Source organism: Pseudophryne corroboree, chromosome 2 (assembly GCF_028390025.1).
Source record: "Pseudophryne corroboree isolate aPseCor3 chromosome 2, aPseCor3.hap2, whole genome shotgun sequence".
NCBI classification, from domain to species: domain Eukaryota; kingdom Metazoa; phylum Chordata; class Amphibia; order Anura; family Myobatrachidae; genus Pseudophryne; species Pseudophryne corroboree.
The window spans coordinates 914,833,664-914,850,327 of NC_086445.1; the positions used below are offsets into that span (position 1 = coordinate 914,833,664).

Here is a 16,664-nt window from a genome sequence, read left to right on the forward strand (position 1 = left end):
AGTGATAGGGGTACCCATTTCACAGGTGAAGTCTTTCAAACAATGTGTAAGTTGATCGGAATTAATAGTAAGCTGCATACTCCGTACCGCCCCCAGGCGAGTGCGAAGGTGGAAAGAGTAAACAGCACTATTAAAAATAAATTGAGCAAGGTAATGACTGAAACAGGACTGTTATGGCCGGAAGCTTTGCCAATTGTATTATACAGCATCAGAACCACTCCCAGGTCCCCTCTTAATCTGTCTCCTTTTGAAATTCTGTTTGGTCGACAACCCCATGTTATGATTAACCCCCAGGATGATTTGAAATGTAACAATGAAGTAACCGTAAAGTACTTGGTTAAGATGAGTAAGCAATTGAGGAATCAGAATGATAATCTAAAGTTGGTGATTCCTGATTTGCCAGACAGTAATTGTCATGACATTGAACCTGGGGATTATGTAATGATACGGAATTTTCTACGCTCAGGTTGCCTTATTGACAGATGGGAAGGACCATATCAAGTCTTATTGACCAGCACAACTGCTTTGAAGGTTGCCGAGAGAGAGACTTGGGGCCATTCGTCTCATTGTAAAAATGTCACTGACCCAGAGAGGTCCCGTGATAAAGAACAGACGGTAGAGGTTGTAACACTAGAGTGTCTGTTCAGGGAAGATTGAGACGACACCTGAGCGCTGAGAATAACAAGACCGGAAGCTTGTCGAGCCAGATTTCTTTTTCCCATTTGTTATTTTCTCCAGCTCCCACCTCCCTCCTATTTCCTTTCCCCCTTCTTAGTTTTCTCCTTTTACTCCTCTAAGATGGACTTGCCCCAAGAGACTGTGATCCGGATTTTCCTGTTGACCCTGATGTTGACCAGAGCAGTCTGTTTCGGTGAGAGTACCATGGAGGTCGAGAAAGGATCAGGAATGGGTTCTGATGACCAGGATGCAGGCGTAGATTTCCAAGAACAACATAATCTCCGAGTAAAGGCGAGTATCAGAAAACGATCTGGTAGCATTGACAATAGAAGGAATTGTGAAGGATTGTTAGCTGAAGAGAACTGCATCTGTAGGCATTGTGACAATATAGTTGAGGATGGGTGCATAAAGAAATGTCAGTCCAGTTTTAATGTCCACATGGACCGGCATCCATTGAGTGACTATCACTCCTTAGTGGGTAAAGTGTTAAATCAGACAGACTGTTGGGTATGCTCTCAAGTACCTCAAGGCCATAGCAAATCAGGACTAGTACCATTCCCTTTAACGGTAGGAGAGGTACTTGAGCTAAGTGGTGGGAGGCCGGTGGACAAGAGGTTTAATATCTCTAGTCCTCCTAGTTTGAAGCTCCACCAATATCATGTGGATAGGTCCTTAGTGTGCTTTAACATTTCCAATCCCCGAAAGCCGGGAAATTGGGAAGTGTCATGGAGTAATCAAACCATGACATTCTCACATAGAGCCGACAGATTGCCCATAGACACAGAACTTATACGCCAGATAGCCGACCATAGGAAATTCTTTCGGTATAGGTACACCTTAGGAAGTAGGATCATGCGAGTTGGAGAAGTATCACCAGGATACTGTGCACAGATCGTACAAACTGATACGTGTACTAAACAGATGGAAGAATTAGGGTTAGGAGAGTTCACATGGAAAATCTGTAATATGGTTATGTCACACTCCGTCCCATATGTTCTCCCCGATGATGCATACTTCATATGCGGGAGGAAGGCGTAAAAGTGGCTTGCCCAAAACTCAGAAGGGTTATGTTATATTGGAAAAGTACTGCCTGAGGTAATGACTGTATCCCACACTAAAATTAAAGATATTCACCGTGGTGCCCAAGCTCCTTATACTCACACTCATTACGAGCACATCGTTAAACGGCACCTGATAGAAAGAACAGAGCATTCAGCCTCTGACCTGATCCATGAATCCACCGGGATTCAATTCCTACTCGCGTTAGATATCACTTGTACCGCTAGAGGAGTGATAAATTATAAATATATATCTGCGCTTGCAAATTTATTAGACAATATCACCGAAATGTATGACGACACCTTCAGGTACACTGGGAAAGAGTTACAAGCCTACAAAACGGAACTGGTTCAGCATAGGATGATTCTCAATTACCTCACAGCTGTGACAGGCGGGTATTGTGTAACCCTGGCAACTCAATATGGAATCAAGTGCTGCACGTACATTACAAACAGCACGGAGGACCCAGCCGAGGTCATAGACCAAAAGATGGATGACATTTTACAATTAAAATGGGAGTTCCGAAGGAAACACAATCTCACCCTTGCTGCTGTGGGTAATGAGCTGACCAGTTGGGTGTCATGGTTTAGGAGAATAGGCCCAAGGTATTATCATGGATGTAGGGAAATTTCTTTTGTGTATTCTGGGAGTCATCATATTGGTCGGTCTGATATTTAGATGCGTTCGGGTTTTAGCGAAGCGTAAAAGTAATACCAGGGTGATGAGTCTAAGGAACGAGGACACTGTATTAACAACGATTAATTTGATGTATGACCCAACAATAGAGACAATGTTGTGATGAAAATGTGATTCCACGGTCCGTTTTTTTCACCCGTTTCTCCTTTGTTTTCCTCCAAGTTACAAAGACATCCACTTGGAAGAAGAATTTGACAACCTTTTACACAGACCATTGATGGACAATGCCATATACCCCCCATTTTCCCTAGTGACTCTAAAATTTTACGATAGCCCAACACTTCAAAGATTGTAAGTCTATGGACATTGAGAAAGCTTTTTGCTCAAGCAATTATAGCAAAAGCATCGGGAGACTACAGTCAACATGTACATCGAGACAAGACATCAGACAAGACCTCAATCGGCAAATGTACATTAAACTCACATAGTTTATGACTGCATTTACCATAATTGCTTCTTATCCTCATCTCTACAACCTTCAGGTAATGACACACATAGTCGATAGGGAATACAGGCACAGATATCAGCACTCACATATCCCCCCCATTCATGTATCATCAACTAAAATGTGTTCCCCCATTTTGTTGCAACCAAAAGCCGAAAAGAGCTCGGTAAAGTTTGACAGCCCATCCACAGACCCGTAATACGGGATAAGAAGGAATTCAAATGTATACTTCGCAATACCTCGAAGCTTGATTTAAAACACGTACGGCACGATGATACATGACCCCTCAAACATGGACTCATACATACATGCTTCTACTATCTCACTAGGTCATACCTTTTTCCCACCTTCTCTTCTCCCTTACCCAATCATAGAAATGTATTTTTACATGACATATATTTTTCTCTTTTTGAACTGTTTTTAGGAAGTGGCAGTTATTGTTGACTGCCAAAGGGTGGACTGTCAAAGTCAGAAAAATATCACGCTGCACGTTGCCATCTATTCACCTCATGCGCGTGCCTGCTGCACGTGCACATTCTCTCCCGTGCGTGCGGATACTCGCAGCCGCGCATGGCGCCTCGGCCATGCGCTCGAGCGCGTGGTATGTGCATTTACGGTAGACTTTGTGTGCGTCTAGCGGGCGACTCAATCGTTAGATAATAAATCCATATAGCAGGTTTTATTGGTAATGTTCCCCTTAATGATAACTGTAAGTTTGGTTAATGTGACTTGTTCACGGACTTGGGAATCCCTCTTTTTGTTGTACAAAGGGTCTGATTAAGGTTGAACAGTGGTGTCTGGTACCTAACCGAAGAGTATTTTTATAGCAATAATCCGGTGTTGGTTAGGTAAAGATTAATCGCTCCTGCGTGTAGTTATGGCCATTAGTAGTTTCTGGACATATTCTATATTTGCAGTTCATTATCCATGCGGCGGGAATCCGGAGATTCCCACCCACCTGAGCTGTTTGAAATAGTCACAGCCCACCTGTTCAAACTAACCTATGACCTTTTGATATGATGCGAGGAGACATTCCTGTGTCCAATGAACAATGAGATTGTAGGTCCCTTTGTAGTATACTGTACTCAGTGTATATAAGATCAGCCAGCCTGAACAGCTCTCTCACTCTCCTCCACAAACGGTTTTCATATTGACTAAGTGTGTGTAAGTAATTCTCTGTAATCATCTCGCTCTTTGTCTGTATTGGCCACATTCTCTCTCTCTCTGTTTAGTTTAAGATTGTAACGTTATTGTATATTTCTGTCTAGATATTCTGTTAGAATTATATGTTAGTATGTAGTGTATGACTTGTAACTGTTTTACCCCTTTTCGATGTAACTAAAAGCTTGTTAGTAAAGGTGTTGGATCCTTAGCACGGTATTGTGTGTTCATTACATTGCAGTGGGTAATAGGAGCGTCTCGATCGCTCAAACAGCTTTAGTGTTAATCAGGTTAAGCAGCGTTATATCGCTACAGTGTTTCAGTACAAGGTTTACTGTATAAGAATATCCTTTCTGTGTGTTACATTCAAGGTTTACTGATTGTCATCTTGTGAGCGTCTGCACCGCTCGTGATCTCCTCGTGGTCTCGAGCGTCCGCTACGCTGATAGCGTGACATTACGGTAGTCGCTCGCCTATAGCGTGCTCGACACCACGCATTAAGCTGTGAGCGAGCGTGCCGCATGTGCGTCTCGATCACGGCCTAGCGTATGCTACGCTAAATACGTACCCTTACGGTACCCCATACGCCAATTGCGTACTGTGTCTCTTACCCATTATTGTGAAGTTATAAGGTAATCTAAATCAGCATTATCAACGTGAACTTGCTGTTTCAAGAGAGAAGATCTCCGTGTTTGAGTCTAAATACAAAGACATCATTACCAGTGACACCAAATGTAATTGGTTGGAAAAATTAGAGAATCAAATTTCTACGTACCGCAAAGATCTGATCCAGTTCAAACGCAAGAAATTAGTGAAAGTGAATTCTGATTACGAACAGAACCGTGTATATACCTGGGCAAGTGGTACCCGTAATGAACGCCAACAGTACTATCGCCAACGCAACTATAAACAGATGTGGCAATCAGATTCATCAGCTGAGAGAAATACTAATAGTGATTCTGACATTCCTTCTGATAATGTTCAATCTACTTCTCATTCCCCTTTGGGGGTGCGCACTCGAGATGGTGCCAACGAAAAAGGCGGTGGACGCGCCGTGGCGGCCAGTGGAAAAGGTCGAGGTCGCGGCAGAGTGGGTCGACCCCCACTGTACCGGAAGAAATAGTGTTCAATCTATCTTCTCATGTCCTTACACCTATTGAATTACAGGTTCTGAGCAAGGGATTGTCATTTGTCCCTACAGTTAAATTTAAACCATTGCAATGGGAAATTGAGAAATACAAGCTGAACAGACAATTGAAGTTACATGAACACTTTAATGGGGCAAGGTCAAGTCAGAGCCCTACTGTGACTGAAGCACTACCTGTCCAATTGTCTCGTTTACAAAATCGCAGCAAATTTGATCCAGTATCATATAATGCGGCTATTAAAACCTATGGACGCTTACTTGATGTATCTACTGATATAATTTCCCATTTGAATATTAATGGTTATAATAATCTTAGCAAAGTGGAATATGATGCTTTGAGAGATTTGTCATCGTATACAGATATCACAATACGCCCAGCCGATAAGGGTGGGGGTATTGTGATACAGGACCTGGGGGCATATAAAGATGAATTGTATCGGCAATTAAGTGATACATCTGTGTATAGAGCTTTAGAAGGTGACCCTACCGCTAGGTATGCTAAGGCGTTACATGATAAGTTAGAGATGGCAGTAAAGTCAGGGATTATCTCAAATACACTTATGAAGGCACTGATTGTGGAACACCCGGTAGTCCGAGTGTTATATTCCCTACCTAAGATCCATAAACGACTTGACAATCCACCAGGGCGCCCTATTATTGCTGCCCGTAAGGGCTTATTTCAAAATGTGGCAACCTATTTGGATTCATTGTTGCAACCGTGTATTGTCAGCCGTAATAGATATCTTCTTGACACTACTTCGCTCAGTAATCAACTACAAGCTTTGAAGAATGTTCCTATGGGCAGTACTTTATGTAGTGTTGACATTGCTAGTTTATACACGGTAATCCCTAATGAAGCTGGCTTATTGGCAGTTCGTAAATTGATTCAAGATAATTGTTTGTATTCCGGCCCTGATATTGATTTTGTGTTGGACCTTCTAAATATGACCTTGATACACAATTATTTTGTGTTTGATGGCAGGTTTTACCTGCAGATTGCTGGGTGTGCGACAGGGTCCCCTGTCAAAGACCGATCAAAACTGTAACATAACCCTTATGCAAGCAATAACTATATACAAGTCTTGCAGAATGTTGTCCGCACTGGGACGGGCGCCCAGCATCCTCTACGGACTAGGAGAAAAAGATTTACCGGTAGGTTTAAAATCTTATTTTCTCTTACGTTCTAGAGGATGCTGGCGACTCCGTAAGGACCATGGGGATTATACCAAAGCTCCAAAACGGGCGGGAGAGTGCGGATGACTCTGCAGCACCGATTGAGCAAACATGAGGTCCTCCTCAGCCAAGGTATCAAACTTGTAGAATTTAGCAAAAGTGTTTGACCCCGACCAAGTCGCCGCTCGGCAAAGCTGCAATGCCGAGACGCCTTGGGCAGCCGCCCAAGAAGAGCCCACCTTCCTAGTGGAATGGGCTTTTACCGAATTTGGTAACGGCAATCCAGCCGTAGAATGAGCCTGCTGAATCGTGTTACAGATCCAGCGAGCAATAGTCTGCTTAGAAGCAGGAGCGCCAACCTTGTTGGCTGCATACAGGACAAACAGTGCCTCTCTTTTCCTAACCCGAGCCGTTCTGGCTACATAAATTTTCAGTGCCCTGACCACATCAAGGGACTCGGAATCCTCCAAGTCCCTCGCAGCCACAGCCACCACAATAGGTTGGTTCATATGAAAAGAGGAAACCACCTTAGGCAAAAATTGAGGACGAGTCCGCAACTCAGCTCTATCCACATGGAAAATCAGATAGGGGCTTTTGTGAGACAAAGCCGCCAACTCAGACACTCGCCTTGCCGATGCCAAGGCCAACAACATGACCACCTTCCAAGTGAGATACTTTAATTCCACGGATTGAAGAGGCTCAAACCAGGGAGACTTAAGGAATTGTAACACCACGTTAAGGTCCCATGGTGCCACTGGAGGCACAAAAGGAGGCTGGATATGCAGCGCTCCCTTCACAAAAGTCTGGACTTCTGGCAGAGAAGCCAATTCCTTCTGAAAGAAAATTGATAGGGCGGAAATCTGAACCTTAATGGAGCCTAATTTTAGGCCCATATTAACTCCAGTCTGTAGGAAGTGGAGAAAACGGCCCAGATGGAAATCTTCCGGAGGAGCATTCTTGGTTTCACACCAAGAGACATATTTCCTCCAGATACGGTGATAATGTTTGGCTGTCACCTCCTTCCTAGCCTTTATCAGAGTAGGGATGACCTCGTCCGGAATGCCCTTCCCTGCTAGGATCTGGCGTTCAACCGCCATGCCGTCAAACGCAGCCGCGGTAAGTCTTGGAACAGGGCCCCTGTGGCAACAGGTCCTCTCTGAGAGGAAGCGGCCACGGATCTTCTGTGAGCATTTCCTGTAGATCCGGATACCAGGCCCTTCGAGGCCAATCTGGAACAATGAGAATTGTCTGTACTCCTTTTCTTCTTATGATTCTCAATACTTTTGAGATGAGAGGAAGAGGAGGGAACACATAGACCGACTGAAACAGCCACGGTGTCACCAGGGCGTCCACTGCTACAGCCTGAGGGTCCCTTGACCTGGCACAATACCTCGGAAGTTTTTTGTTGAGGCTTGACGCCATCATGTCTATTTGAGGAAGTCCCCAAAGACTTGCTATTTCTGCAAAGACTTCTTGATGAAGACCCCACTCTCCTGGATGGAGATCGTGTCTGCTGAGGAAGTCTGCTTCCCAGTTGTCCACTCCCGGAATGAATACCGCTGACAGAGCGCTTACGTGATTTTCCACCCAGCGCAGAATCCTGGTGGCTTCCGCCATTGCCACTCTGCTCCTTGTCCCGCCTTGGCAGTTTACATGAGCCACGGCTGTAACGTTGTCTGATTGAATCAGAACCGGTAGGTCGCGAAGAAGATTCTCCGCTTGACGGAGGCCGTTGTATATGGCCCTCAATTCCAGTACGTTGATGTGTAGACAAGCCTCCTGGCTTGACCACAGTCCCTGGAAGTTTCTTCCCAGTGTGACTGCTCCCCATCCTCGGAGGCTCGCGTCCGTGGTCACCAGAACCCAGTCTTGAATGCCGAACCTGCGACCCTCTAGAAGGTGAGTACTCTGCAGCCACCACAAGAGAGATACCCAGGCCCTGGGGGACAGGCTGCTCTTCTGATGAATATGTAGATGGGACCCAGACCACTTATCCAGAAGGTCCCACTGAAAAGTGCTCACATGGAACCTGCCGAAGGGAATGGCCTCGTAAGACGCTACCATCTTTCCCAGAACTCGAGTGCATTGATGGACCGACACCCTTTTCGGCTTCAACAGGTCCCTGACCAAGCTCTGGAGTTCCTGGGCCTTTTCCAATGGGAGAAAAACCCTTTTTTGTTCCGTGTCCAGAATCATGCCTAAGAAAGGCAATCGGGTCGTTGGAACCAACTGTGACTTTGGTAGATTGAGAATCCAGCCGTGCTGCTGCAACACTCTCAGGAAGAGTGACACGTTGTTCAGCAACTGTTCTCTCGATCTCGCTTTTATCAGGAGATCGTCCAAGTACGGGATAATTGTGACTCCCTGTTTGCGCAGGAGCACCATCATTTCCGCCATTACCTTGGTGAAAATCCTCGGGCCCGTGGAAAGTCCAAACGGCAACGTCTGAAATTGGTAATGACAATCCCTCAGGAACGCCTGATGAGGAGGATATATGAGTACATGAAGGTATGCATCCTTTATGTCCAGAGACACCATATAATCCTCCCCTTCCAGGCTGGCGATGACTGCTCTGAGCGATTCCATCTTGAATTTGAACCTGTTCAAGTATAGGTTTAAGGATTTTAAATTCAGAATGGGTCTGACCGAACCGTCCGGTGTCGGGACCACAAACAGGGTTGAGTAGTACCCCGTCCCCTGTTGAAGCAGGGGAACTTTGACCACCACTTGTTGAAGACACAGTTTTTGAATTGCACTTAAAACTACCCCCCTCTCTGGGGAAGAAGCTGGTAGGGCCGTTTTGAAAAACCGGCGAGTAGGCACATCTTCGAATTCCAGCTTGTAACCCTGGGAAACAATTTCTAATGCCCAGGGATCCACCTGTGATTGAACCCAGACGTGGCTGAAAAGTCTAAGACATGCCCCCACTGGGGCGGACTCCCTCAGCGGAGCCCCAGCGTCATGCGGTGGATTTAGTAGAAGCCGGGGAGGACTTCTGCTCCTGGGAACTAGCTGTAGCTGGCAGCTTTTTCCCTCTGCCCTTACCTCTGGCGAGAAAGGAAGATACCCGTCCTCTTTTGGATTTATGCGACCGAAAGGACTGCATCTGATAATGTGGCGTTTTCTTTGGCTGTGAGGAAACATAAGGTAAAAAAGCGGATTTACCTGCGATAGCTGTGGAAACCAGGTCCGTGAGACCTTCCCCAAATAAGTCCTCACCCTTGTAAGGCAAAACCTCCATATGCCTCTTTGAGTCGGCATCACCCGTCCATTGGCGGGTCTACAGGGCTCGCCTAGCAGAAATCGTTATGGCGTTGGCTCTGGAACCCAGTAGGCCAACGTCTCTCTGAGCATCTCTCATATATAGGACAGCATCCTTTATATGACCCAAGGTCAGTAAAATGGTATCTTTATCCAGGGTATCAATGTCAGCAGACAAGGTATCTGTCCACACTGCTACAGCGCTACAAACCCAAGCCGACGCTATCGCCGGTCTGAGCAAGGTACCAGTATGTGTATAAATTGACTTCAAGGTAGTCTCCTGCCTGCGATCAGCAGGATCCTTGAGGGTTGCGGTATCTTGCGACGGCAGCGCCACCTTTTTGGATAAGCTAGTTAACGCCTTGTCCATCCTGGGGGAGGATTCCGACCGTATCCTGTCCTTAGCCGGGAAAGGATACGCCATAAGAATCCTTTTGGGAATCTGCAGTTTCTTGTCTGGAGTTTCCCAAGCCCTTTTCATTTAACTCATGGGAAGGGGGGAAAGTAACCTCCGGTTTCTTTTCTTTAAACATGTGGACCCTCGTGTCAGGTACAGAGGGGTCATCCGTGATATGCAACACATCTTTTATTGCAATAATCATATAATGAATACATTTTGCCAGCTTTGGCTGCAACCTCGTATCATCGTAGTCGACACTGGAGTCAGAATCCGTGTCGGTATCAGTGTCTGCTATTTGGGATAGCGGGCGCTTCTGAGACCCAGAAGGGCCCTGTGACATAGTAAAAGGCAAGGATGGACTCCCTGCATTTTCCCTGGACTCCGCTTTGTTCAAGCTTTTATGTAATAAATTCACATTTGCATTTAAAACATTCCACATATCCAACCAATCAGGTGTCGGCGTTGCCGACGGAGACACCACACTCATTTGCTCCACCTCCTCCCTAGAAGAGCCTTCCGCTTCAGACATGCCGACACACGTGTACCGACACCCCCACACACTCAGGGAAATATCCAATCTGGAGACAGTCCCCCAATAAGGCCCTTTGGAGAGACAGAGAGAGAGTATGCCAGCACACACCCAGCGCCAATGACCCTGGAAAACAATTTCCAAGACACACAGCACTTTAATATTATTCAATATACCTTCACTGCCAAATTAAGGCTCCCCCCCCTCTTTTTAAGCCCTCTGTCACCGTGTTCAGCAGGGGAGAGTCTGGGGAGCCAGCTACTCTGCAGTGTGCTGTGGAGAAAATGGCGCTGGTCAGTGCTGTGGAATCAAGCTCCGCCCCCTCAGCGACGGGCTTCGGTCCCGCTCAAAAATACAATACTGGCGGGGGATTTGTATATATATTGCCTCTGCAGCCCATATATTCTAAAATGCCAGCCTAGAGGTTTTAGATTGCTGCCCAGGGTGCCCCCCCCCCCCGGCGCCCTGCACCCATCCGTGCCTCAGTGTGTGTTGTGTGTGGGAGCAATGGCGCGCAGCGTTACCTCTGCGCGTTACCTCAGTGAAGATCAGAAGTCTTCTGCCGCCTGTGATGTCTTCTTTCTTCTAATACTCACCCGGCTTCTATCTTCCGGCTCTGCAAGGAGGACGGCGGCGCGGCTCTGGGACGAACGGGGTGGGTGAGACCTGCGTTCCGATCCCTCTGGAGATAATGGTGTCCAGTAGCCTAAGAAGCAGAGCCTAACACTTAAATAGGTCTGCTTCTCTTTCCTCAGTCCCACGATGCAGGGAGCCTGTTGCCAGCAGGGCTCCCTGAAAATAAAAAACCTAACAAAATTCTTTTAATCAGAGAAACTCAGAAGAGCTCCCCTGTAGTGCACCCAATCTCCTCTGGGCACAGGATCTAACTGAGGTCTGGAGGAGGGGCATAGAGGGAGGAGCCAGTGCACACCCATTCTAAAGTTCTTTATAGTGCCCATGTCTCCTGCGGCGCCCGTCTATACCCCATGGTACTTACGGAGTCCCCAGCATCCTCTAGGACGTAAGAGAAACATAGAGAGTGCACTCGCCAGTCTTCTTAATAGAAAAGATTCACATTTATTTAAGACATCATACATCACCAAAGCATGTGTCGACGTTTCGGACCCATCATGTCCCTTTATCAAGACCCATCTGTTGGGTATCTATAGGTCTCTTGGGGCCTGTGGTGGGTTATGCTTTCTTCACTAGGGCATCTGGGTCTTGATAAAGGGCCATGCTGGGCCCGAAACGTCGACACATGCTTTGGTGACGTATGATGTCTGAAATAAATGTGAATCTTTTCTATTAAGAAAACTGGTGAGTGCACTCTCTGTTTTTGATAGAGAGATATATATATATGTACTACCTGATGAAAATGCCGTAAGATTAAAGGCATTGAAACGTTGTGATTTCTATTTATGGTCGTGTGAAAATCATTGGAGTGCCGCACCTTCTCTATCTATATATATATATATATATATATATATATATATATATAAAAGAAAGCAGAGTGGAGGGCGCAGGTATGATTAAAAATATCACAATTCGATTTAATGAAAATAAAAGCTCACATGCATCTTAGTTCCGAACGATCAGCTTAGCGTTTCACGCGGTGACTCAGCCTCCGGACAGCTCACCACCACAGCCCCTGATGAAGTCCCATGACGAAACGCGTTGGACGTGGCCAGCAGGACGTGTGACGTGAGACCCTCTGACCGGAGTACCGGAGTGTGTGGTTCGCGTTTTGGAGTCCGTGAAGCTGGAAGTTACAGCATCCGTGGTATCTGGGGAGCAACGGCGGTGATCAGTGCTAGCTGTCCGGAGGCTGCACTGATTTTCTTCATTGCATTGGTGACCTTTTACTGAAATGTATGTGAGTGTATATTTGGCAGTAAAACAATATTGACCTAATACTCACCTTTGCTCACTCCATCTTTTTCTTTTTCCTACATGATTTGGGGAGTATGGTAAACTCCTGAAGGAGAACTGCGGCAAAATATATTTGGACTTTCATTCATTACAGAGACTTTGTTTGTTCTTTATGCGCGGCAACTCTTTGCTTTTATATATATATATATATATATATATATATATATATATCGATCCAAATGGAACGGCACTCGGAGACCATGAAAAGTGGAAAATTTATTTCATGTCATTAACGTTTCGGGGCAGCAAGCCCCGTCCTCAGAATGAACACCGTGTTCATTCTGAGGACGGGGCTTGCTGCCCTGAAACGTTAATGACATGAAATACATTTTCCACTTTTCATGGTCTCCGAGTGCCGTTCCATTTGGATCGATAATATGCTGTTTAAACAGGCACCGGAGCAAGCTGATCCCTGGTTGTGAGTGCCGGCTAACACTGGAAGCATATATATATATATATATATATATATACAGTGTGTGTATATGTATATATATATCAACTAACAATTACCCCAGTGCGCTAATTCATATATGACTGTAAATTCAGTGTCAGCCGGAGTTATAGAAGAATTCGCCTCAGTGGGCCAATCGTAAATTCAATGAACTAGAGACCTCTGTTTTGGCAGAACAGATGCGAGGCACCCTAGAATAAAACCCTCTAACCAGGAAAAATAACCACAAAAGATAATAACCATTAGTGGTCAAGCAATGACGATTTATTTGTTTATGGTTTAAAAAAAAAAGTAAAAATAACATAATATATTGCAACACCAAACATATTCATATGAATGTCAAAGTACAGAAGATGGAATAAATCTCCCCTCACCTTTACAAAGGTGTGAGCTCAGGGTGGAGATTGACAATACAACGACACAATGAGTAAGATTGGTGAACCCTACGTATTTCTTCGCTATGATTTCGGCAGGGGTATGATGCAATATGGCCTTAAAGAGAATGTATGAGGACAGCCATTCCACAATTCCAGTATTGAAGACTATCATAAAATCATTTTGTATAAAGATAAAATGTCCGTTGAATTAAAATCTCAAACGTGATGAATATATGGCATCTATAAATACCCAGTAAGGCTGATTTACATTCTCACTAGTGACCAATGGGCCACTACAATAGTGGAATAAAATCACACTTGCACAAGCCCCAAATGAGTGCATGGGCATTGGTCACCAGTCTGACTGGTGACCAATGCACATGCACTCATTTGGGTCCCTAATCGTCCGGATTGCAAATTTTGCAATCCTTTCTGAATGAGGTCCTTTGTCAGTAGTTCAATGAGTTGACTATAGACTGTTTTTATATTGTTGTATACAATTTAACAAGTTTTTTCTCTCTTTAGATTCTGATGGTGAGAATGATCCACGAGAGGACCCCAGAGGCTGGTGGTTCTCAGACCCTGAGAAAGCTCATTTTAATGCCACAGATGAAACCAAGTCATGCTCGGGTTTAGAGCAATCCATGAATGCTCTGGCCAAGGCTTTTTCAGAACTAGGGCCTTTCAATGGCGTTTTGGGTTTCAGCCAAGGAGCTGCCTTGTTGGCTATGCTATGTTCATTAAAACAGCGAGGAGATCCCCGCTTTCAGTTCGACTTTGCTATACTGGTTGCCGGATTCAAGAGCTGCGCATTTGACCACACAGACTTTTACAAGGAGCCAATCACCATTCCTTCACTCCATGTCTATGGTGACACCGATCGTGTTATCCCAGGGGAAATGAGCCAAGAGCTGTCCTCCCACTTTGTGAACCCGGTTATACTTACACATCCAGGAGGACATTACATACCAGTGTGCGCTGCACAGAAGAAAGTATACTTCCCATTTTTGGATTCTTTCCGTAAATAAGTAGATATGTGTGTGTGGGGGTGTTTAACATTTAACCTCATCCACCTGACACTGCAGGAAATAAGGAGGCCGTCTTTGCGGTTGAAATGCAGTTTGTCTTCAAAGCAGTGATTTTCGCTTTAGGGAAACATTTCACAGAGTAAAAATAAACAGCCCTGTGTTTTAGCACAGTCCTGTAAATAGCACAGGACTGTGAGGTTATTAACCAGTTTAGTGCTGCATGGGGTTGATGCCATACACTAGCTTTCTAAGCACTTAATTGGCCCCTCGGATGTCATTGTGTACTCCAGGCAACCGCAACCCCTTCATTTGTTTGTTAGGTCTTTCCCACATTCCTCCGTATTGCCCTAGGAGCCTCAGTTTCACATACAGGGATGGCCATACTTTAGATATTATCACATCCGTCACAGGCAGTGCTTCACAAGTAAATGTAGTGCTCTCTTATGTCCCCTCCCGACTCTCCCTTTAAAAAGCTTATTTAAAGGTTCATTTCCCCTTGGCAATTAAAAAACTGAACGTTAAATGTCAGTTGTGTACAAAGCACTGATGCGAAAATGGAAGCTAATTTGTGATGGACTGCTGCTTTAACCCATTCAGCACTGAAGGTTCACAAAGCAAAAGTTATAGGTGAACATGATTTTTGACAGTGGTCTGTGGGATCTTATTGACTCTTTCAGAGCGGCTTAAGCATCTAGGATCTATTCAGAGGAGGCTGCAGTGATGCACAGACATGGTAATAGAGCAGGAGGCGACTGCTATAAGTAGACGCCACCTGCATACATATGTGATCCAGTGCTGTGTCCTCAGCATAGGTTCACTGGAAACACCAATGAGGTTACACGGCCTGCCGCAGCTCAGAACAAGAAACCAGGAAATCTCTATCGGAAGACCCCAGCCTTGGCACTCCCACAAAACAGGGACGACACCCCTTCGTTTCATGAAGCGCCTGCCATTGCCGCCCCCTTGCCGCATCTTGTGCTTAGAGCTAGAACACTGGTTTAAATATTACCAAGGCATCTGTCTCAGGCAGCAAATACTATGGTAAATAAAAGGACCACTGTGCCCGAGTTCTTTACAGACACATTTTGTCATGACATGAGATTGTACAAACATATTATTTAAGATTGTATCCACCTTTTATAAAATAGCTTAGAGTATACTGTAGTCTTAAGTAAGCCCCACTGCTAATTCGTTTTGGATGATTGTGGCATATTGCTATAGTTAATTGGGCATAGAAAAATGCAGGTGATCCTGTTTGTTTGGACTTGCACCAAAATTGTTGCAAAAGGAAATCTTTCCCAAATGTCCATATTGGCAATTTTGAAATTCAAGAAACAGGCTGACCCTGGTATATTATACACTAGAAAACCTTCATATTCACCGCTATATTAGGGTGTAAAAGTAAAGCAGGGTTGACTGGTATATTTATACATTGTTAGTTTGGACCAATAAATAGTTTTTTGAGTAATTTAAACATTTTTTGTTTAAAACAGCAATCCTACTTGGGAGTTTATTTTCTTTAAACAAAAGTTCCTAGTATTTATTTTACAAATCATTTAATTTTCAAAATTTCTCTTAAGGAAAACAAGTCTGGCTTCCAGACATTCAGGGGTAAATTTACTAAGGTGGAAGTTTTTCTAGAACTGGTGATGTTGCCCATAGCAACCAATCAGATTCTATCTATTATCTTCTAGAAGCAGTTAGATCAGTGATGGCTAACCTTGGCACTCCAGCTGTTGTTGAACTACATATCCCAGCATGCCCTGCTACAGTTTTGTTATTTGGCCATGCTAAAACTGATGCAATGCATGCTGGGATGTGTAGTTCAACAACAGTTGGAGTGCCAAGGTTAGCCATCACTGAGCTAGATAAGTAGAATCTAATTAGTAGCTATGAGCAACATCACCAGTTCTAAAAAAAACTCTCACCTTAGTAAATTTACCCCTCAGTCTGCTACATATACATAGGCTTTCAGTCCCTTGATCTAATTATCCAATAAAAACAGAGCCCAGAGTTAAGATCCAAAGCCCCTCTGCTCACTATATCAGGTCCAATGTGACTGGGTTTCCATGGCAATCATGTGATTCTTAGAAGAAACAAAGCAAGAAAAAGGCTATTATTGAAAAGTGCTTCTTATAATTTTCCACAGCTATTATGTTAAAAAAAAATCCACTACATTTTTCATGGTATTGCTGCTTTAAAGACATTCTGTATCCTTGGCATTGTTAACCAGAGTGACGGCATCACCAGTTTTTTTAAGATTGGGGAAAGGGGGGTGTAAAGGAAATGCTCTCTGCTCATGTGCATCTTTGACATGCTGCTGGTGCTTG

General features: G+C 44.7%; 1 protein-coding gene across 1 annotated transcript in view; it reads left to right on the top strand.

Moving 5' to 3' along the window:
* OVCA2 (OVCA2 serine hydrolase domain containing) overlaps positions 1-15,401 on the top strand; it is a 166,565-nt gene extending 151,164 nt beyond the window's left edge. Inside the window, exon 3 of the mRNA XM_063956122.1 lies at positions 13,832-15,401. Coding sequence (XP_063812192.1) covers positions 13,832-14,334 — 503 coding nt within the window. The 3' untranslated portion in view covers positions 14,335-15,401. The remainder of the gene's footprint in view (positions 1-13,831) is intronic.
* Positions 15,402-16,664: the final 1,263 nt, after the last annotated feature.